The 21,225-nt window shown below is 42.1% G+C and overlaps 1 protein-coding gene across 1 annotated transcript in view; it reads left to right on the forward strand.

Moving 5' to 3' along the window:
* Nucleotides 1-21,225, forward strand: part of ADAM11 (ADAM metallopeptidase domain 11) — a 98,525-nt gene that overhangs the window by 72,197 nt on the left and 5,103 nt on the right. Inside the window, exons 22-26 of the mRNA XM_073607717.1 lie at nt 5,921-6,040; nt 6,765-6,933; nt 7,627-7,741; nt 12,618-12,708; nt 19,552-19,569. Coding sequence (XP_073463818.1) covers nt 5,921-6,040; nt 6,765-6,933; nt 7,627-7,741; nt 12,618-12,708; nt 19,552-19,569 — 513 coding nt within the window. The remainder of the gene's footprint in view (nt 1-5,920; nt 6,041-6,764; nt 6,934-7,626; nt 7,742-12,617; nt 12,709-19,551; nt 19,570-21,225) is intronic.

Below are 21,225 nucleotides of genomic sequence, written 5' to 3' on the forward strand. Positions count from 1 at the left end.
TTCAAGCTACCTCTAACAGAGTCAGCTGATAGTTTTGTTTCTTCTTTAGGTTCCTTAAAACCTTCACAGCCTTTTCATGCGTTTCCTGTACACACATTATTAGAAGAGCTTATTTATACTGATCACCCAGATAAGCATTTTCTCCCTCCAAAGAGATTCACAGCACTCTATCCCATAGAGGAGAAATTCACCAAAAGATGGAAGGTACCAGCAGTTGGCGCTACGATTTCCAGTGTGAATAATAGCCTAACTTGTCCAGTAGACAATGCACAAATGCTTAAAGATCCAACTGATAAAAGATTGGAATTTCTGTCAAAATCCTCTTTTTCTTTGGCAGGTGCGGTTACTCAGCCTGCAGTTGTGGCAATAGGCATCTGTCAGTCCCTAAGGGACCAATTTAGACAGGCCCTTAAAGAGGCCCCTGCACAACAGGCCCACAATTTGGCCGAACTACCAAAGGCACTATGTTTTGCCATAGACGCCATGAAAGATTCTATTCACCAGGCGTCCCGTCTTGCGCTTGTGCTAGTACACATGCGTAGGACCCTGTGGTTAAAAAAAATTGGTCAGCCGAAGCAACTTGCAGAAGGCTTCTTACTAGTTTCCCTTTTCATGGGGATGGATTATTTGGGGAGGATTTGGACAAATACATCCAAACGATTTCTAGTGGGAAGAGTACTCTTTTGCCAGTCAAAAGGAAGTATAAACATCCTTCATTTAAAATGGACTCTTTCCCCTGCGCCAGGGGCAACCGCCTCTAGGCAGTGGCGACGGCCTCCACCGTCAGACTCTAGAGGAAAGCCTCAGGGTCAGGCCCAGGCACAGAAAAAGACCTGGGGCCGGAAATCTGCAAAGCAGAATACTAAAGCCTCATTATGAAGAGGTGCCCCCCTCGCCAGAGTGGGGGGAAGACTTCTGCAATACTCAGAAGTCTGGCAAGAGGAAATTCAGGACACATGGGTCATCTCCACGGTAACGCTGGGGTACAAGCTGGAATTTCAGGACTTTCCACCGTCTCGTTTCCTGAGGTCAATAGCTCTCAAAGATCCAGAGAAAAGACAATCTCTGTTTCAGGCATTAGACCGATTACTAGCTCAGGGGGTGATCATACAGATCCCCACAAAAGAGCAAGGTTTGGTGTTTTATTCAAACCTCTTTACAGTACCAAAACCGAATGGAGATGTCAGACCCATTCAAGATCTAAAGAATCTAAATCAGTTCCTGAAGATCCGCTCCTTTCACATGGAGTCGATCAGGTCAGTAGTTTCTATTCTACAAGGAGGAGAACTTCTGGCGTCTATGGACATCAGGGATACACATCTGCATGTCCCTATATTTCCTGCTCACCAAAGGTTTCTGCGGTTTGAAGTAGAACAGCAGCACTTTCAGTTTGTAGCCTTGCCCTTCGGGTTAGCCACAGTACCCCGGGTGTTCACAAAAGTACTGGCCCCACCTATAGCCAGGTTAAGGGCACAGGGCATAACAGTCTTGGCGAACCTAGACCATCTATTGGTAATAGACCAAACGGTGGCTCGTTTGGAGCAAAGTGTACGCATTACAACCAATTACCTGAAAAGTCTGAGTTGGATTCTCAACCTAGAGAAATCTTCCTTAAAACCCCTAAGAAAGCTAGAGTATTTTGGTCTGATCATAGATATAGCCCAGAAAAAGGTGTTCTTGCCTTAGGCAAAAATCAACTCCATAAGAGAGTTGGTGCAGATGGTCAGGTCGAAAGTAGATCCCTCCATTCGCCTTTGCATGAGGTTGTCAGGAAAGATGGTGGCTTCATTCGAAGCAGTTCCCTATGCCCAGTTCCATTCAAGACTGTTGCAAAACAATATTTTATCTGCTTGGAACAAAACGATCCAAGCTTTGGACTTGCCAATGCGGCTGTCCCCAAGGGTGTCCCAAAGCCTCAATTGGTGGTTACTAACCCAGAATCTGCTGAAGGGGAAATCCTTCAGACCAGTTATCTGGAAAGTGGTAACAACAGACGACAGCCTTTCAGGCTGGGGAGCAGTACTAGAGAAGACAACTGTCCAGGGACAGTGGTCAAGAACCGAAAAAGCCTTGCCCATCAATATCCTAAAGATTCAGGCAGTGCGTCTGGCTCTGAAGGTTACGTGATCATCCTGTCAGGATCCAATCTGACAATGCCACAGCAGTGGCCTATATCAATCACCAAGGGGGCACCAAGAGTCTTGCAGCGCAGACAAAGGTGAACCATATTCTAACTTGGGCAGAAAGGAATGTTCCGTGCCTGTCGGCAGTCTTCATTCCGGGAGTAGAGAATTGGCAGGCGGACTACTTGAGTCGCAAAACAGTTATTCCCGGGGGAATGGTCTCTTCACCCCGACATTTTTTGGGCTGTTTGCCAAAGATGGGGGACTCCAGACCTAGATCTTCTCCAGATTCAACACGAAGTTAGTCAACTTTGTGTCAAGGAAAAGGGATCCACTCGCATGCAGAACAGATGCATTGGTGACCCCGTGGGATCGGTTCTCACTGATCTATGCGTTTCCCGATATTCAGTTGTTGCCTCGACTTCTTTGCAGGATCAAGCTGGAAAAAAAGCCGGTAATTCTGGTAGCACCAGCATGGCCCAGAAGGTAATGGTATGCAGAAATCGTAAAGATGGCAGTGGGGGATCCATGGTCCCTTCCACTACGGCCAGACCTACTCTCACAGGGGCTGATATTCCATCCTACCTTACGAACGCTAAATTTAATGGCTTGGCTATTGAAACCCACATTCTGAAGAAACGTGGGCTTTCCGGGTCAGATATCTCTACTTTAATTAATGCAAGGAAGCCAGCTTCCAGAACTATATATTATAGAGTCTGGAGGCCTTATGTTTCCTGGTGTGAATCCAAGGGTTTGCACCCTCAGAGAAAAATCATAGGCAGAATTCTTGCCTTTCTACAATTAGGGGTAGAGATGAAGTTGGCCTTGAGTACTATTAAAGGCCAAATCTCAGCTTTATCTGCCTTTTTTCAAAGACCGCTTGCTACACATTCTTTAGTCCAGGGTTTTATACAAGGGGTAATGCGGATTAATGCACCAGTTAGATCACCTTTGAACCCTTGGGACTTGAACTTAGTTTTGTCAGTGTTACAAAAACAGCCATTTGAACCGATACAGCATATGCCCTTAGTCCTGCTGACAAGGAAGCTGGTGTTCTTGGTTGCTATATCCTCAGCAAGGAGGGTTTCGGAATTGGCTGCTCTTTCTTGTAAAGAGCCAAACTTGATTATTCATGAGGACAGAATGGTGTTACGCCCTTGTCCAGATTTTTTGCCAAAAGTGGTCTCAGGTTTTCACCTGAACCAAGACATTGTCCTGCCATTGTTTTTTCCAAACCCACGTTCCAGGGAAGAAAAGTCACTACATTGTCTTGATGTGGTGAGACCGGTCAAAGTCTATTTAAAGACGACTGCTCAGATTAGGAAGACTGATCTCTTATTTATTCTGCCAGAGGGTCCTAAGAAAGGACAGGCAGCGTCGAAATCCACTGCCGCTTAGTGGATTTGGCAAGTTATAATTCAGACATGATTTAAGGGATAAGATTCCCCCTTTTCAAGTCAAGGCGCACTCTACCAGGTCGGTTAGTGCTTCTTGGGCAGTGCGTCACCAGGCCACCATGGCTCAGATTTGTAAGGCCGCAACTTGGTCTTCAGTACATACATTTAACAAATTTTATCAGGTAGATGTAAGGAGGCATGAGGATCTCGCCTTTGGGTGCAGTGTGCTGCATGCAGCAGTATAAGTCCTCAAGTCTGGGGGTACCCTGCGGGTTGTCTCTCCCTCCCCTCAAATAGCATTGCTATGGAAAGTCCCACTAAGTTAATAACTATGGCTCTGTGTCCCATGATGTACGATAAAGAAAATAGGATTTTTATAACAGCTTACCTGTAAAATCCTTTTCTTGGAGTACATTATGGGACACAGAGGTCCCTCCCCTTTTTGGGGTTTAGATATTTTGCTTTGCTACAAAAACTGAGGTACTCCTGGAAGGAGGAGGGGTTATATAGGGGAGTGAACTTCCTGTATTGTGTATACCAGTGTCCATCACCTGAAGGTGCCTATATAACCATTAAGTTAACTGCTTCAGCCCCGGAAGATTTTACCCCTTCCTGACCAGAGCACTTTTTGCGATTCGGCACTGCGTCTCTTTAACTGACAATTGCGCGGTCGTGCCACGTTGCACCCAAACAGAATTGACGTCCTTTTTTCCCCACAAATAGAGCTTTCTTTTGGTGGTATTTGATCACCTCTGCGGTTTTTATTTTTTTGCGCTATAAACAAAAAAAAGTGACAATTTTGAAAACACATTATTTTTTACTTTTTGCTATAATAAATATCCCCCAAAAATATATGAAAAAACTTTTTTTTTCCTCAGTTTAGGCCGATATGTATTCTTCTACATATTTTTGGTAAAAAAAAAAAAAAAAAAAGTCGCAATAATCGTATATTGATTGGTTTGCGCAAATTTATAGCTTCTACAAAATAGGGCAAATTTTTATGGCCTTTTTATTATTAATTTTTTTTTATTATTAATGGTGGCGATCTGCGACATTATGGCGGACACATCGGACAATTTTGACACATTTTTGGGACCACTGGCATTTTACAGCGATCAGTGCTATAAAAATGCATTGATTACTGTAAAAATGTCACTGGCAGGGAAGGGGTTTACCAGTAGGGGGCAATCAAGGGGTTAATGTGTTCCCTATTGTGTGTTCTAACTGAAGGGGGGAGTGGACTGTGTAGAGAAAGATAGATCGCTGTTCATACTCTGTATGAACAGACGATCTGTCACGTCTCCCCTCAGAGAACTGAAAACTGTGTTTACACACACAGATCCCGGTTCTCCTAGTGATCGTGGGAGTCCGGTGGTGATTGCAATCGCCGGGCACTCGCATAGGCTCCATGGGCGTTGCATAACGTCGTTTCACCCAGCCGTTCCATTCTGCCGCAGTACAACTGTGGCGGATGGTCGGCAAGTGGTTAATAACTATGGCTCTGTGTCCCATGATTTACTCCAAGAAAAGGATTTTACAGGTAAGCTGTAAAAAAAGAAAAAATAGGATTTTTATAAGTTTACACTTAACATATTTGATTTCAGAGTGAAAAGGACTTTCCCTGACAAAATTCACTAATACAAAACTCGTTTGTGCGGGGGGAAAAATATTCCATTCTGCTTGTTTGAATTTTCCTATCACTATGGTTCAAAACGAATCTCAATTTGATCCCACTAAGTATTAGAATTTAGTTTGAATTTTTTTAATTTTTATTTTTAACAACATTCTTTTGATTTTTTTTTTTTATATAGTGTATGACTATTGTTTTCAATTAGGCCCCTTTTACACTGCTGCACTGTGGTTTGGCCATAGTGTAGTGTACCTGTGGTTGTGGCATGCTGCATCTTCTGTGCCCTTTCAGAAAGCACACCAAAAAAAACACAGGACACAATAGAGGTCAATGGGAAACTGGGTAACCCACACGAAAACTGCGGGTACATTGTGCTGCAACACCACAGTGCAGTAGTGTGAAATCGCTCTTAGAGTTCCCCCTTATCAAGTACAATATTTACAAATTAAACATAGACAAGGTTTTTATAACCTACACAGCAAACCGCAAAACCTATCGCTGCTTGTGTCTGTTCTTAAGATTTCCTTTTCACATCCTGTGCTGGGGCCAACAAAAGAGGAAGTGGAACGAAATCTCCCAATGCAGACACAGACCGCAAATTAAAGACCTGATCATGCTATACACCCTTCTCCATGGTCGAAAACTACAAATGAGAGAATCAGACATCACCTCTGATTGGCTGCTGTGGCTTACTACTCTTCATCTGTCATATTAACTGGCCCCTTGTCTATAAAAACACCAGGTGACCTATCCATGTGTTTGTTTACTAGAGATGTGCTGTGCGGCTACCTCCTATGCTCCAATATCTCCGGAAGCCCAAAGATTGGAGAGCTGTACGGTGACATCACCAGTATGACCTTCTACTACCATAATCGATATCTGGACTGCAGGTAGGACACCGGCTCAGTGACAGCACTTCTACATTAGGAAAGGAATTATGGATTACTTTGGTTCCATGACAGTAAAGACTTGCCTGAAATAGAAGGGGTGTGCCGCTGTGGCCATACTGAACACACAAAACACACCTAAATGATGATAACTCAGGAAACAGAAGGGTGGGTAACAAGTCATCAGGTCCTAATTAAGCCGGACATGGGGCTCAGGAAGTAGAGTATAGGGCGAGATAGGGCTGTGGGAAGTTCCCTACTAATATTATTACTGCTCTGATGAGATTTATTTACCTATGCAATTCTGTGACTAGTAAACCCCATAGGATATATTGCATTAAAGTGCACCTGCAACAAAACGGGGCATTTTATAAGGAGACATATTAACTTATTAATTATATAAGGAAATCTTGACCTTTTTCTTGTGAAAACCAAACTTGGCCTTGCACAGGAAAAGTGTCACTTGTACAGGAAAAGTAGCGGTTTCAATATACTGTCAGGTACCTCCTGGATTAAAAACCAGTATATATATAATTTGTCAGAACTGATGTATTTTGTCATGCACATGTCACTTTTCTTCATAACAGACATCTGGGCCTGTTTTCCCATAGATTAGTTATTTTGCCAAAAATGGTGGCTCACATGTAAGAAATGTGTGGTTGAGAGAATACGTTTCTGTATATTTCTGATTGATTGCCTAATGCTGTGCTGTGTTTTGGTATTACAGAGGGGGTCAGGTGATGCTGCCAGATGGCTCAGGTTTGGGTTATGTAGAGGATGGGACACCATGTGGACCCAACATGATGTGCCTAGATCGGAAGTGCCTACTGGCAACCATATTCAACTTCAGCACATGTCCAAGCAGTGGGAGCGGAGATGTGTGCTCTAGCCATGGGGTAGGTTCTTAAGTGTCAATGAGTTATGGAGAACACAAATTGTGTAACCCACCATTAACATGACTTAGTTTTTTTTTAATACACTGTAATTTGAAGATTCCATTTTGGTAATCTAGAATGGTATTTATCAGAAGCCTATTTTATATAGGAAAAGTGCAGAAGACAAACAGTAAATCAAACTTGCATCTGCAGCCCTAGCATGCTGTGCTTAAAGTGAAACTATATACACTAATCAAACAGTTTCCCAAAAGGGATCTCAAGTAGAAATGTTCAATAAATGTTAATAAATCCTTAATCAAACATACCAATTTATGTTTTCATTTACATTTTGCATATTAAATGCATGTGCAGTGTATGCTACATTCAAGGCATGCTTCTGGCGATAACAGTTGCCAGTGTACCTCTGTCAGCTTCCAACCAAACTCTTAAGGCCCTCAAATGGCTGGCCTCATAGCTGATCACGTGTGCAGCACCACAGCAACTGGAGATCTAAAAAAAAAGTTAAAATGGCACCATCCTCAGCTGCAAAAGGATAGAAGGGTTTAGTTTAATGCTAACCCAATTAGGCTTCAAAATCTCCTCCTCTGTAGACTTCAGTTCAATCCTGGCTAGTCACATTTCACACCTTTACATTCTCTTATGATCCCTATGCTTTGTTATTGGCAATTTAAAAGTTTTTTTTTCTGTTTGCAGGTTTGCAGTAATGAGGGGAAATGCATCTGTCATTTAGACTGGACTGGAAAAGACTGTAGTGTATTTGATCCTCTTCCTGTTCCTAAAGTCACCGGGCTGGTGGACAAATATAAGGGTACAGACTTGGCTCTATTTTCACATGACAAGCTGATTGATCTACTAATATTTTCTCCTCTTTATGCTCTAAGTTTTGGGTTTTTCTCATTGGATAAAAAATAGCATTATACGTCAGTGTATGCAAGTGCTGTGACCGATTTGAATATCAGTTTTGCACAGAGTGGCCCTGATCCTCCTCTTCTCAGGTCGCCTGCTGACACTCTCCGCTCCTCCTCCTCCTCTCAGGTTGCCTGCCAACACTCTCTGCTCCTCCTCTTCTCTGTGGGCGACCATAAGAATCTGCTTCCTATGGGGTCACACCTTCGTGTTCACTCCCAAGGCACGCTGTTTGTGTCCATAGGCACAGACAGTGTGGCTCGGCCCTGCCCCTGCTCACAGAATTTGATTGATAGCAGCAGGAGCCACTGACTGCTGCTGCCTCTGTGAACAGCGAAAGGGCAGAGAGCTGAGCACTGGCTTGAGAACAGACACAGGGTGAGGGGGAAATACTGATGTAGGGAATGCATTAAGGTAAAAAAAAAAAATGTCCTGCCTTTACAACCACGTTAAGCTGGCCAAACACTAGTAGATATTTTTTTTTTTTTTCTGTTTCAATATTTTTATTAAAGTTTTAAGAATCATAGCATGCCATGGTTTGCCCACGCAGGGGCATCTTCAGACAAGCATGTGAAGAAGCAGAGTATGAACGTGTAATGCATAACTAAACAAAAAAACTTTTACCAAGACCATAGAGGAGCAATTAGGTATTTGGTAGATATCACAGGCTATAATACTCTACTCCTTAGAGAACAGCAATCTGTACTGATAGCCTTCATATCAAGAATGAAGGGAGAAAAGGAGCAAACAGAGAAAGAGAGAGAAAGAAAAGAGAAAAGGTGAGCGGCCCCAGGAGAGGGCGAGCACCACGGACACGGGACCCATGCAAGCAAGCTTTAAAGTCGACCATACATAGTCATGGGCAGGGACGGGAAAGAATAACTTATCCACGGTTCCCAGATTTTAAAGAATTTTGCATGCGAGTCCCTCAATATACTGGACATCTGCTTACTAACCATCAGAGAGGTCATTCTGATATTCACCCCCTGGAAGGTAACAGCTGGGGTCTTCCAGGCATGGGCGAGAGAGCCAGTCGGGCATCCTTTCGGACCGTCACATGGAATGAAGTCTGCAATAGGCCAAACACTATGTACCAGAAGCTGATCAAACGTGGGCAGGACCACCATATATGTAGGACGTCCCACGCTGACCACAATTCCGAAAACATCCATTGCTGCTTTCAGGATGAGCGTGGGCAAGCCTAGCCTGGACCCAGTACCACCGCAGGAGCACTTTATAAGCAGCCTTGAGGGTGGCAGTGTTGAATGAGCAATTTGATATTGTTGTCCAGGCTTTACTCAAGTCCTCCCCCTCAATACTCGATCCAAGATCTCGCTCACATTGTGTCACATAGGAAAGGGTTGATAAAGACAATCTACCATTATCAGAGGTGTAGAGCGACGAGATGAGACCAGGGACGCTAGTGGATTTTTGAACAAAACGTTCATACAAAAATCCTCATCAATATATTCAAGGACATGACAAATGTCATTAGAAAGTTCATGTTTAACATCTGATTTTGGATTAAATTGACTTTCCCAAACAAAGACAAAACAAAAAGTGACAAAACAAGACTGACTTCTGCATTATCCTCAATGGGAAAGTGAGGTGTGCTGTGAAACCAAAACACTAACTTTATAGCCTTCTTATTATTCTGGAGGTTGGAGCGAATTCAGCAAGCAGTTTATCAACTAATAACCAGCAGAGAAAGGACACGCAGAATGGTTCACTGCAACACTGTAAAAAACAAACAAATGGTAGTAAACTCACAAATATCATCTGTGTGCTCTAGTTTTGGTCCTCTCATGGATTAGCGTAATAGATGAGGAACATTTTCTGCTGATGTGTCAACTGTACATTATCTGATTACTGCTAACAAACGACACTGCATATAGCTAATCTTAGGTCCAGGTGAACTGGCTACTGCAAAGGTGCTTGTATTCTTTGAAGCAAATCGTTCACAGTCCAGGCCAATTTAAACTAAGCCCATGATGAAGAAAATACATAAGCAGCAAAAACTGCATGTCAAAACAACTAAGATTCGGAGATATAGGCCGATATATACAAATTTCAACTAGTTCTGTAAAGTTGAGCTCGGTCTCACCACTTCCTCCTCTTGAAAGCAGCCTATTGGTCAATAAGGCCACTCCAATCAGAATGAAGAGCCAATCGTAGGGCTTTAGAGTCAGGAGGAGCAACTTCAAACCTTACAGGAAAAGTTGAGGCTTGCATACGAGATCTCTGGTTCTACTTATAGTTTTAACAAGCAGTTTTCGCCGCTCACGGTATCTCTCTGCTTTTGTATTTTTCCATCATTCACTCTGAATTGTACAGCTTTAGCTTAAAGCACATCTATCAGGTACAGTTAAAAACGAGTATAAACACCCCCACTACACTACATAGAAGGCACCATCTGTGGCTATATGACAGTGGTTCTCAACCCTGTCCTCAAGTACCCCCAACAGGCCATGTTTGCAGGTTTCGCTTTATCTTGCACAGGTGCTTTAAATCAGAGTCAATGACTTGGTACTTTGAACAGCTATTTTATCTAAGAGAAATTCCCAAAACATGGCCTGTTTGGGGTAGTTGAGGACAGGATTGAGAACAACTGCTATACGATACCTTTAGCATTCTATTCTACCGGACTTTTCTTGAAGTTAGTATTTTACTGGGGCAATGCAACCCCCCATTTTCCCCATGTGAAGTAAGGGCATAGACCTGGCTATACAGTGGGTATAGAAAATAATCACCCCCTACCTCTTTAAAATAAGCACATTTTGTTGCTCTGCAGTCTGAACTTATAACATCCAAGTGAAAGATAGAACACCAACATGTCAGAAAAAATAAAATTCAAAAACAGAATCACTGGTTTGGAAAAGTGATCACCCCCTTGTGTCAGTATTTTGTTGAACCACCTTTTGCTTTATTACAGCCTTTAGTCAGTTGGGATATGTCTCTAATAACATTCCAGATCTAGACTCTGCAATATTTGCCCACTCTTCTTTGCAGAATTGCTCAAGGTCAGTTAAATTTGATAGTGACCGTTTGTGGACTGCAGTCTTCAAGTCATTCCACAGATTTTTAATGGGGTTTAAGTCAGGGCTCTGATTAGGCCATGCAAGAAAAGTCACTTTTCTTCTCCTTCAACCACTGTGTGGTCATTTTTGCAGTGTGCTTTGGGTCATTGTCATGTTGGAAGGTAAACTTTCTTCCCATTGACAACTTTCTTGCAGAAACACCCCCATAACAGGATATTACCACCTCCATGCTTTACTGTAGGAATGGTGTTATTTGGATGGTGAGCTGTATTGGATTTCCAAAATACATATTGTTTGCTGTTGAGGCTAAATAATAAAATTTTAGTCTCATCTGACGATAACCCCTTTTTCCATGTGGCTTCAGAATCTTCAAGGTGCATTTTGGTAAAGCTCAGGCGTGACTGCATGTGGCCTTTCTTGAGGAGTGGCTTTTTTCTTACAACCCTCCCATACAAGCCACATTTGTGGAGAATTTGTGATATTGATGTCAAATGCACACAATGACCACTCTTTGTCATAAATTCCTGCAACTGCTTCAGAGTTGCTGTAGGCCTTTTGGTAGCCTCTCTGACCAGTTTCCTCCTGGATCTTTCATCCAGTTTGGAGCAACATCCTGATCCAGGGAGGGTCTGTGTTGTACCAAATACCTTCCACTTCCTAATAATAGACTTCACTCTTCTTCCAGGCATTGATAAGCCTTTGAAGTTTTTTTGTATCCATCTCCTGACTTGTGCCTGTTCATAACTTTATCCCGGAGATCTTTTGACAGTACCTTGCCACCCATAATTGATTGCTTCATTTGCACTACCAGAGACTAAAATTTTCCAGGAAAGCTCTTTTCATGCTGAACCAATCAAAATGACCACAACTGATCACAGTTGAAAATCAAATGGCTTTGTGTGCCATTGAGAAGGTGATTGGCTACACCTGTTTAGTTTACAAGTCATTTTTAGGAGGGGGGTGATCCTTTTTCCGACTCAGTTATTCTGTTTTTTATTTGTATTTTTTTATTTCTGACATGTTGGTGTTATATGTTTCACTTGGATGTTATAAGTTGCACTGAGTAAATCCAGCTGGATAAAACAAAAACTGTCTGTCTTTATTTCAGGCTGAAAAGCAACAAAATGTGATTTTAAAGGGGGGTGGTTCTTTATTATACCCACTGTACATTGCTAAGCACTTCATACTTTAGATGGTATGAAGTAAATTTGCCTCATTCTAAATTTTAAAGCTTTGATGACAGGTGTGCTTTATCAAAGAATTTGGTGAGTTATGAAGCACTGATTTAAGCCTAGTACACACGGCCCACTGGGTTGAACGGAAAAAAAAATCTGACAGCTCAGGTCAGAACCACTGTACTAACTATCCGATGTTAGTACAGCAATCTCCCCTCCTGTGCTTTTGTGTTCTGAAAGGGGGACAGCCCCCCTGCCAGAACACTCCGATGAGCACTCTCAGCCAGGGCAATTAACCTCTGTGTCTTTCATTATGAGATAGAGAAGAGAACTATTATTAGCCCCTGTGCATTACCTAAAAATAAGTGCACATTTTTTTTTTTTTTTTTGCAGGGAAAAAATATGTGCGTTTATTTTTCCCACCAGGAGCCTGCAAAGCATTGCACACGTGATCAGTGCAAGTAATAAGCAGAGACTGAAGGGAGTTCAAGTGAAATCTGTTGGCTGTGTTACTACACTTTGTACATCATTGATAACCCTTATGACTTGTATATGTTTACTGCAGGTCCAAGTGGCACAAACATCATCATTGGGTCCATTGCAGGAGCTGTGCTCATTGCTGCCATTGTACTGGGGGGAACGGGCTGGGGATTCAAGTAAGTGGCAGACTGATTTTACTATTTCTTGTAAGTTAAGATTACAATATGACCTAAATCACACCTGTCATAACTCTGAAGTGATTAAAGCAGTGTTCCGGCCAAAAAAAAAAAAAAATCCAGCAGCTACACATACTGTAGCTGCTGGCTTTTAACAATAGGACACTTACCTGTCCTGGAGTCCAGCGATGTCGGTACCGCAGCTGATGTTTCCATCAGCTGTAGGGTGCTACTGCTTTATGGCTTCACGCCGGGAACCCTACTGCGCATGCGTGAGGCCCCGCTCCTCTCTCCTACTGGCCCAGGGACAGGGGGAGGAGTGAGGGAGCCCCGTGGTGATGTCACGGGCCACGGCCCAGACTACTGGAAGCGGGAACAGGTATCCTGCCCCCCCCTGAAAGGTGCCAATTGTGGCACCGGAGGGGGAGAGGAGACGAATGAGCGGAAGTTCCACTTTTGGAACTAAATATAAATATATAATATACTAGTATAAAAAAGATAAAGAACAAATACACATTTTTGTACATCCTTCACTTACTCTTTTAACCCACCACTCCAACATTTAACATACATACCTTTATTTATATAATGCACTACCATTCATTTTTCCCCTATCAAAAATAATATACTTTTTTTTTTTTAATTTACTATACATAATTCCAAAAGGCATAAAAGGAGAGAAAAAAAAATAAATAAAAATTTCCTGGAATCCACAAGAGAGAGGGCCCCATTATCCTTAATTTTACATCGCACCCTTACCTTATCTGCTAATCCAGCATTCCCATATTTTTTTAAACATTTTGGCATTTCCCCTTTTATTATACACAAATCTTTCCTTTCTGATTGTTTTATTAACCTCATCCTCCCATTCTACGCGGGTTGGTGGATTTAACGCCAACCACCTCCTTGCTATCAATTTCCGTGCAAGAAAAAGGCATCTAACTATTGCAGTTTGTTTCCCCCACATGTTATCCTTTTCCATACAACCCAGTAGGCATATCTTGGGGTCTAGGTCAAGAGTTATTCCAAATACCTTATTTTTCCAATAACTTCATTCCAGTACCTATTTAGCTTGGGGCACCTCCACATCATATGAACTAGGTCTCCTTTTGGGTCCCTACATCTTGGGAATTTAGCATCCATCCTCCACCTATATAAAAATAGTTTTTGAGGTGTCTTATATGCTCTATGCAGCAGCATTAAGTATGACACTGATTGTGATGGTGACAGGGTGCTTAAAGGACCTATTTCCAGGATATGCTTCCACTGTTCGTTTGATATATCCCTCAGGACTTCCTCCCATCCCCTCCTGCAATACACATTCTAGCAGGCAACAGACAGACAGGTGGCTGGAATTGACATCAGCATCTCCTAACAGTATTTGTCCCAGCATTATGAATCAGCCACTATTTCTAATATGGCAAATCCAGGGTCCCCAGAGTCTGTGTGTCCTGGGGTACCAGGATCCGAATCCACAGTAATACCACCTCAAGGGTCCCCAGGCATACAGCTCACAAAGAGCACCGTTCCCCCAAATGCCAGGGCCCACGATCGATCGGCAAGAGGTTAGCATTCAGTCCCCTCCAAAAGTCTCTCTCCTGGCTAGGTCTGTCACACCCCCAATCCTAATTCTCATATAATTTGTGAGAGCGTGATAACCCCTTTTCCAGCCTGATTTCCTGGTGGACATTTATCTGCCCATCCAGTACCATGTTGAAATCTCCTACTGCTATTATTGGGACATCTGGTTTGTCAGATAGATATAAATTTCATCAATTGATATAGAACCTCCGCTTTAAATGGGGGGATATATATATATATATATATATATATATATATATATATATATATATATATATATATAGGCCAAAATACAAGTCATACTCCCAATAGTACAGTACAAGAAAATATACCGGCCTCTCTCATCTATACTAATCTGCCTGCAGGAGAACTCCACCCCTGTCCAAATCAAAACACTCACTCCCCCGAGTGATATTGGGTCTGGAAGTTTCTTCTTTTTAAATGCGATATTGACTCTCTAGTTAGGTGCGTCTCCTGCCGGCAGACCACAGAGGCCCGGTGAGCTATCACTGCAGCAAAAACCACAGCTCTCCTTATAGGGTCTCCCAATCCTTGAACATTCCAAGAGCATACATTTACCACTTTAGACTGCATACAAAAAAAGATTCAGTTATCAATAGCTTAGTATCCCCAATCCTAACTATGTTTTTTATCCTCATTATTCTACTATTTCCACCTTCTAACCTATTTAATATTGTGTTTCCCTGTATATACCATAATAAGTGAGTACTGTGTTTTTTAGACATGTTTCCACATGATTCTCAAATCCCTTTATAATATTTTTAGTGCAATGTTTTTTAGACATGTTTCCACACAATTCTCAATTCCCTTAATAGTGTTTTTAATACAAAAAATAAAAAGTTAACCAGTTTTATCTAACCTCTTACAGCACTCTTTCACCACCCACACATGAACCTCACTAAACCTGTACAACCAATATTTAAATTGAAATTTCCCATACAATATCTTTTCCCCATCAATACTAAACAAAGAAAAAAAGACAAACTTACAAACAACATGCAGTACTATAAAAAAAACAACAAAGGAACAACACCAAAAGAAAACCACATAAGACAACGAAAAAAAAAAAAAAAAAACCTTTCACACCCCACACCTGGCCCTCACTAGGCCTATACCAAGGGCATTTGAAGTGATCCGTTCCTGTAACAAAAGCATTTCCCATCTCCTCTCCCTTCCCTCCCGGGGGAGGAAAGACAGAGGGAAAGGGAAAAAACAAATCCAACCCAACTGAGAACGCACAACAGTCATTCTCCTCCCCTAGCTAACCAAAAAAAAAGAAGAAAAAAATAAATAAATAATCGCTCATTCAGAGCTAAATTATTATGCATCATATTTAGTCTCTAGGACTCCGCTCTTGATCTTTCTGTTTACTTCGTATCTTCACTTCATTTTTCTCCAGCCACATAAGTGCCTCATTTGGAGCATAGAAAAAGTGTGTTTCACCTAATGCCACTACCCGTAGCTGAGAGGGATATAACATAGCGTATACAATTTTGAATTGCTGTAATTTTTTCTCGATCTCTGCAAACTTGGCTCTTTTTTTGCAGTTCTGGGGAGAAATCTGGAAAGAATAAAATCTTGACTCCATTGTAGTATATAGCTCTCCTTTCCCTAGCCTTCTGGAGTATAGTCTCTTTATCTTTAAAAAAAAAAAGTAATTTTACCAAAAATGATCTAGGCTGACCCCTGGAAGTGGCGCTCTATATGGAACTCTGTGTGCTCTCTCTATTGCAAAAAAAAATTATTGTATCTTAACCGTCAATCAAAATCAACTTCCCCATATGTGGCATGTTACTCATTCTTATTAGAAGAGATTGAACAGAATAGAAATAAATAATTTATCAATGCCACCATTATCATTTTACCCCATCAAAACAGGGGGGGAATCCCTCCTATTCTCCAGAGGGGAGGAGAAGGGAGCAGACAGTGATTATTGCTAGTGGCTCTAGCAGCCGCTAGCGATAATTGCAAGTAAATCTGGCAGGCTGGTTGTACCCAGGTTGATTGATTAACTTGGTACACTCAGCCTGCCTACACGCAGTTCAAATATCAGCCGGTTCAGCAGGAATTTGGAGTGCAATGGTCTATGGCCGGCCTTACATAGCACTGCATTTCTCACAAATGAACTGGCTTACAGTATATTGTCTTTTAAAAATAAATTGCATAGAAAAAAAAAGACCCATTGACAGGCTAAATTTGTCTAATTGCATCCACTGAATCCATTGTTACAGAGTACAACAAATTTGCAATTAAAAGGACTTATCTGCCATTAGTCTCACTGCACCACTAAACACCTCCCCGATTCATAAAGCTTTATGTAGCTGAAATCCTCTCAACCATTTTGTATGCTGTATAAAGGCCTCTACTTTTTCCTTGGCTCCAAGATCCACCATCTCCTTCCCGACAGCATTAGACTGCGGGGCGGTAGGGCCCATGACAGATCACCACCAGCCATATTCGTTAAGCCTGTATCACATGCCTGTAGCATTTGGTTGCTATGCAATATCTGTAAAATCTGGTGATACAGTAATGTTCTGAGACGCTGAATGGTAGATGACCCCGTCACACCTAAACTCCCACAGCATAACCTGCCAGCACTGTCCTGGTAACAGACAGGAAAGAGGCAAAAAAAAAAAAAAAAAAGTAAATCCAATCACTAAGCCCTCATATAAGCCTGAACATGTTCATCATTTCAAAAATTATTTTTAGTATTTTTAAATGTGCAGCTTTATTAAAACACCTAGTAATGCTCCAATGCATACATCCTTGTTCTGGCACTTCCAGTCATAGAGGGGCAACGCTCAGTCCCTGTTTCCCAGTTGTTCTCTGCTGGGAGAGCCCCATGTGACAACACAAGAGATTACAGGTGGCTGTGCCAACACTTTACACAGGCATGGTCCACTGTTATCGCTACCTGGAAACTGCCAATAACAAAATGCTATGCATCCATCACCACCATGCATATAGACAGGAAAGGGCTACAGGGAGAACAGCAGCACTGAGGTGCATCAAAGTGTAAAACAGTGCTAAAATACTGTGTGCCCTATTAAAAAAAAAAAAAAAAATAAAAAAGCATTTGATTTGGGTTTACATCTAATTTAATTTAGCACACTTAGTATGCAGAGAGCTGTACACTATGAAAGACTTTTTTATAAACAGTATCTCACAAAAGTGAGTACACCCCTCACATTTTTGTAAATATTTTCTATCTTTTCATGTGACAACACTGAAGAAATGACACTTTGCTACAATGTAAAGTAGTGAGTGTACAGATTGTATAACTGTGTAAATTTGCTGTCCCCTCAAAATAACTCAACACACAGCCATTAATGTGTGAACCGCTGGCAACAAAAGTGAGTACACCCCTAAGTGAAAATTTCCAAATTGGGCCTAATTAGCCATTTTCCCTCCCTGATGTCATGTCACTCGTTAGTGTTACAAGGCCTCAGGTGTGAATGGGGAGCAGGTGTGTTAAATTTGGTGTTATCGCTCTCACTCTCTCATACTGGCCACTGGAAGTTCAACATGGCACCTCATGGCAAAGAACTCTCTGGGGATCTGAAAAAAAGAATTGTTGCTCTACATAAAGATGGCCTATGATATAAGAAGATTGCCAAGATCCTGAAACTGAGCTACAGCACAGTAGGCAAGACCATACAGCAGTTTAACAGGACAGGTTCCACTCAGAACAGGCCTCACCATGGTCGATCAAAGAAGTTGCGTGCACGGGCTCAGCATCATATCCAGAGGGAAATAGACGTGTGAGTGCTGCCAGCATTACTGCAGAGGTTGAAGGGGAGGGGGGTCAGCCTGTCAGTGCTCAGACTATATGTTGCACACTGCATCAAATTGGTCTGCATGGCTGTTGTCCCAGAAGGAAGCCTCTTCTTAAGATGATGCACAAGAAGGCCTGCAAGCAGTTTGCTGAAAAAAAGCAGACTAAGGACATGGATTACTGGAACCATGTCCTGTAGTCTGATGAGACCAAGATATTATTTGGTTCAGATGGTGTCAAGCTTGTGTGGCGGCAACCAGGTGAGGAGTACAAAGACAAGTATGTCTTGCTTACAGTCAAGCATGGTGGTGGGAGTGTCATGGTCTGGGGCTGCATGAGTACTTCCGGCTCTGGGGAGCTACAGTTCATTGAGGGAACCATGAATGCCAACATGTACTGTGACATACTGAAGCAGAGCATGATCCCCTCCCTTCGGAGGCCACAGGACAGTATTCCAACATAACAACCCCAAACACACCTTCAAGACGACCACTGCCTTGCTAAAGAAGCTGAGGGTAAAGGTGATGGACTGGCCAAACACACCTCCAAACCTAAAACCTATTGAGCATCTGTGGGGCATCCTCAAACGGAAGGTGGAGGAGCGCAAGGTCTCTAACATTCACCAGCTCCATGATGTTGTCATTGCGGAGTGGAAGAGGACTCCAGTGGCAACCTGTGAAGCTCTGGTGAACTCCATGCCCAAGAGGGTTAAAGCAGTGCTGGAAAATAATGGTGGCCAAACAAAATATTAACACTTTCAGCCAAAGTTGGACATTTTCACTTAGGGGTGTACTCATTTTTGTTGCCAACAGTTTAGACATTAATGGCTGTGTGTTGAGTTATTTTGGGGGGACAGCAAATTTACACTGTTATACAAGCTGTAAACTCACTACTTTACATTGTAGCAAAGTGTCATTTCTTCAGTGTTGTCACATGAAAAGATATAATAAAATATTTACAAAAATGTGAGGGGTGTACTCACTTTTGTAAGATACTGTATATATCTGTATATAACACACACTAATCAATGAGAACCTGTGACTTTATACTGGTAGCCGCACATCTGAGCGATTACTTGCATACAGGGATGTACGTGTTCCCCTGAACAGACAGTTTGCTCTTATGTGTGGTTACCAGTGTATAGCTTCAACCTTTTCACTAATTTGTACAAGCGACTGTAACAAACACCTGTCACTTCCAGGCACAGAAATACTCATTTATTTATTTTTTTTAGGTGTATGGCGCTCTGCGCCTATGTGAATAAGCCCCATCCTTCACTTCTGGATGAACCCAGTACAGCCTCTACCTACTCTATGATATTGTTAAACTGTGTTTTTTTTTTTTTTTCTTCTAAAGTGTTGTAGAATTTTTGTTTATATAGTGATCTTTCTAAAACTGTTTAAAGGCTGCAATTTGTGGGATTTTAGAATTTAATGCATCCATTTTTCTCTTTTTTACTTGGCAAGAAATATTCGGAGGGGAAGGTAAGAGAAATCTTTTCTGTTACACAAATCTCATCCTTGTACACCTATATTATACAGTATTAATAATTGTACTGGTTAATGAATGTATTGAGATCATTGAATTATTTTTAATTTTATATAACAGATATTTATAGTTTATTACCCACACTTACAGCAGACCAAACTGTCCAGGAAAATGGACAGTGGTGTGGACAAATTCTAAAGCTGGTCATGCAATAGTTCATTCTGCAGATTCCTCCAGCTACATGATGCAATCAGCTGCTCATTTTAACAGCCAGCCCTGCTGGCTGTCAAAATATCCAAACAAAAGCTGCAGCTGCCACAGGCAGGCTGAAAATCTTACGCAAGCTCCTTCGACTAATGACGAAAAAGCCTCAATCCTCCTCTTCTCGGGTCCCCTACCGGGGCTTCTGGCTCCCCCCCCGCTGAGTGTCCCCATAACAAGCCACTTGTGGTTGATTGCTCCCAAGCCCTGCTTTGTGTGTCCTTAAGAAAGACAGAGCGGGGCTTGGCCCTGCCCCCTCACATGCCCTGATTGACAGCAGTGGGAGCCAATGATTCCTGCTGATGCATCTGAGCCAATGAGGGAGACAGCCTCAGCTCTTGTCCACATTACTGGAGCCAGATTGGACTCGAGTATGTATCTATGGGGGGTTGGGGAAGCTGCATGCAGAAGGTTTTTTTTTTTTTTTAATCTGCACAGAATGCAATAAGGTGAAAAACCTTCTGCCTTTACAACCACCTTAAAGCTGCCAATACACTGATCCAAATTTGTCCAGCCCAGCAGATTAGGATGACAAGTTGCTGCAGCCACGGATTAGTGTATTCTGACAGCAGCGGGGTGCCGCTGTCAGAATGCATTGTCCTGTCTGTTTGCATAGATGGTGGACTTAGTTATGTTTCATTCAACTAACTGGCTGAATGAAAAAAAAACATTGTATAGCCAGCCTAAGATTTCTCCATCGATTTCCCATCCACACTACATGGCATGGATGAAGGAATCTCCCCTACCAGGTAATATATTTTGATAGAGATCCCCATGGCTGTCATTGTGTCTGAACAGTGACTACAAATGATTAGATGGAGCTGCTTTTCAGCTGACAATTTTCCACCTGGCTCCTTCAACAGGGCCACCCATGGCTCACATTTCAGCAGATTCCTTAGGAACCAGCTAAAATGTACACCAATTTAACACTGCCATCTTTGCTTGGGCAGCGGAAGAGGTTTTAAGTTAAAAGTGCACTTTGTCCATTTAATTTTTTTATTACCCCCCCGATCCCCTGAACTTTCCATTTGCCAGGAGCCTCATGGCCTCTGTCTGAAGTCTCCCACAACCTCTATACCCATCAATGGAAAACATTGTCAGGATACAGAAGGCTTTGTAACGAAGTGAATGGAAAGCTGAATTGCGCATTTGAGAAGAAAATTGTCAAATATTTCAGTGCCATCCTGCCATATGCACCCCTAGTAGGGTTATAGTTTGTCCCAACACCTGTCGGTGACATTTTGCTGGATAGTCTGGTCTTCATGTAATTGTGGAGAAAATTCTAAAATAAAAAATGTGATATAATTGTGAATTGATACCATGACAGGGATACTATATACAGTTGCATAAAAGCATCCCTTTCAAGCCAGACTGCAGCCATTTCAATGTCA

This window comes from Aquarana catesbeiana, linkage group LG12 (genome assembly GCF_042186555.1).
Source record: "Aquarana catesbeiana isolate 2022-GZ linkage group LG12, ASM4218655v1, whole genome shotgun sequence".
Taxonomy (NCBI): Eukaryota; Metazoa; Chordata; class Amphibia; order Anura; family Ranidae; genus Aquarana; species Aquarana catesbeiana.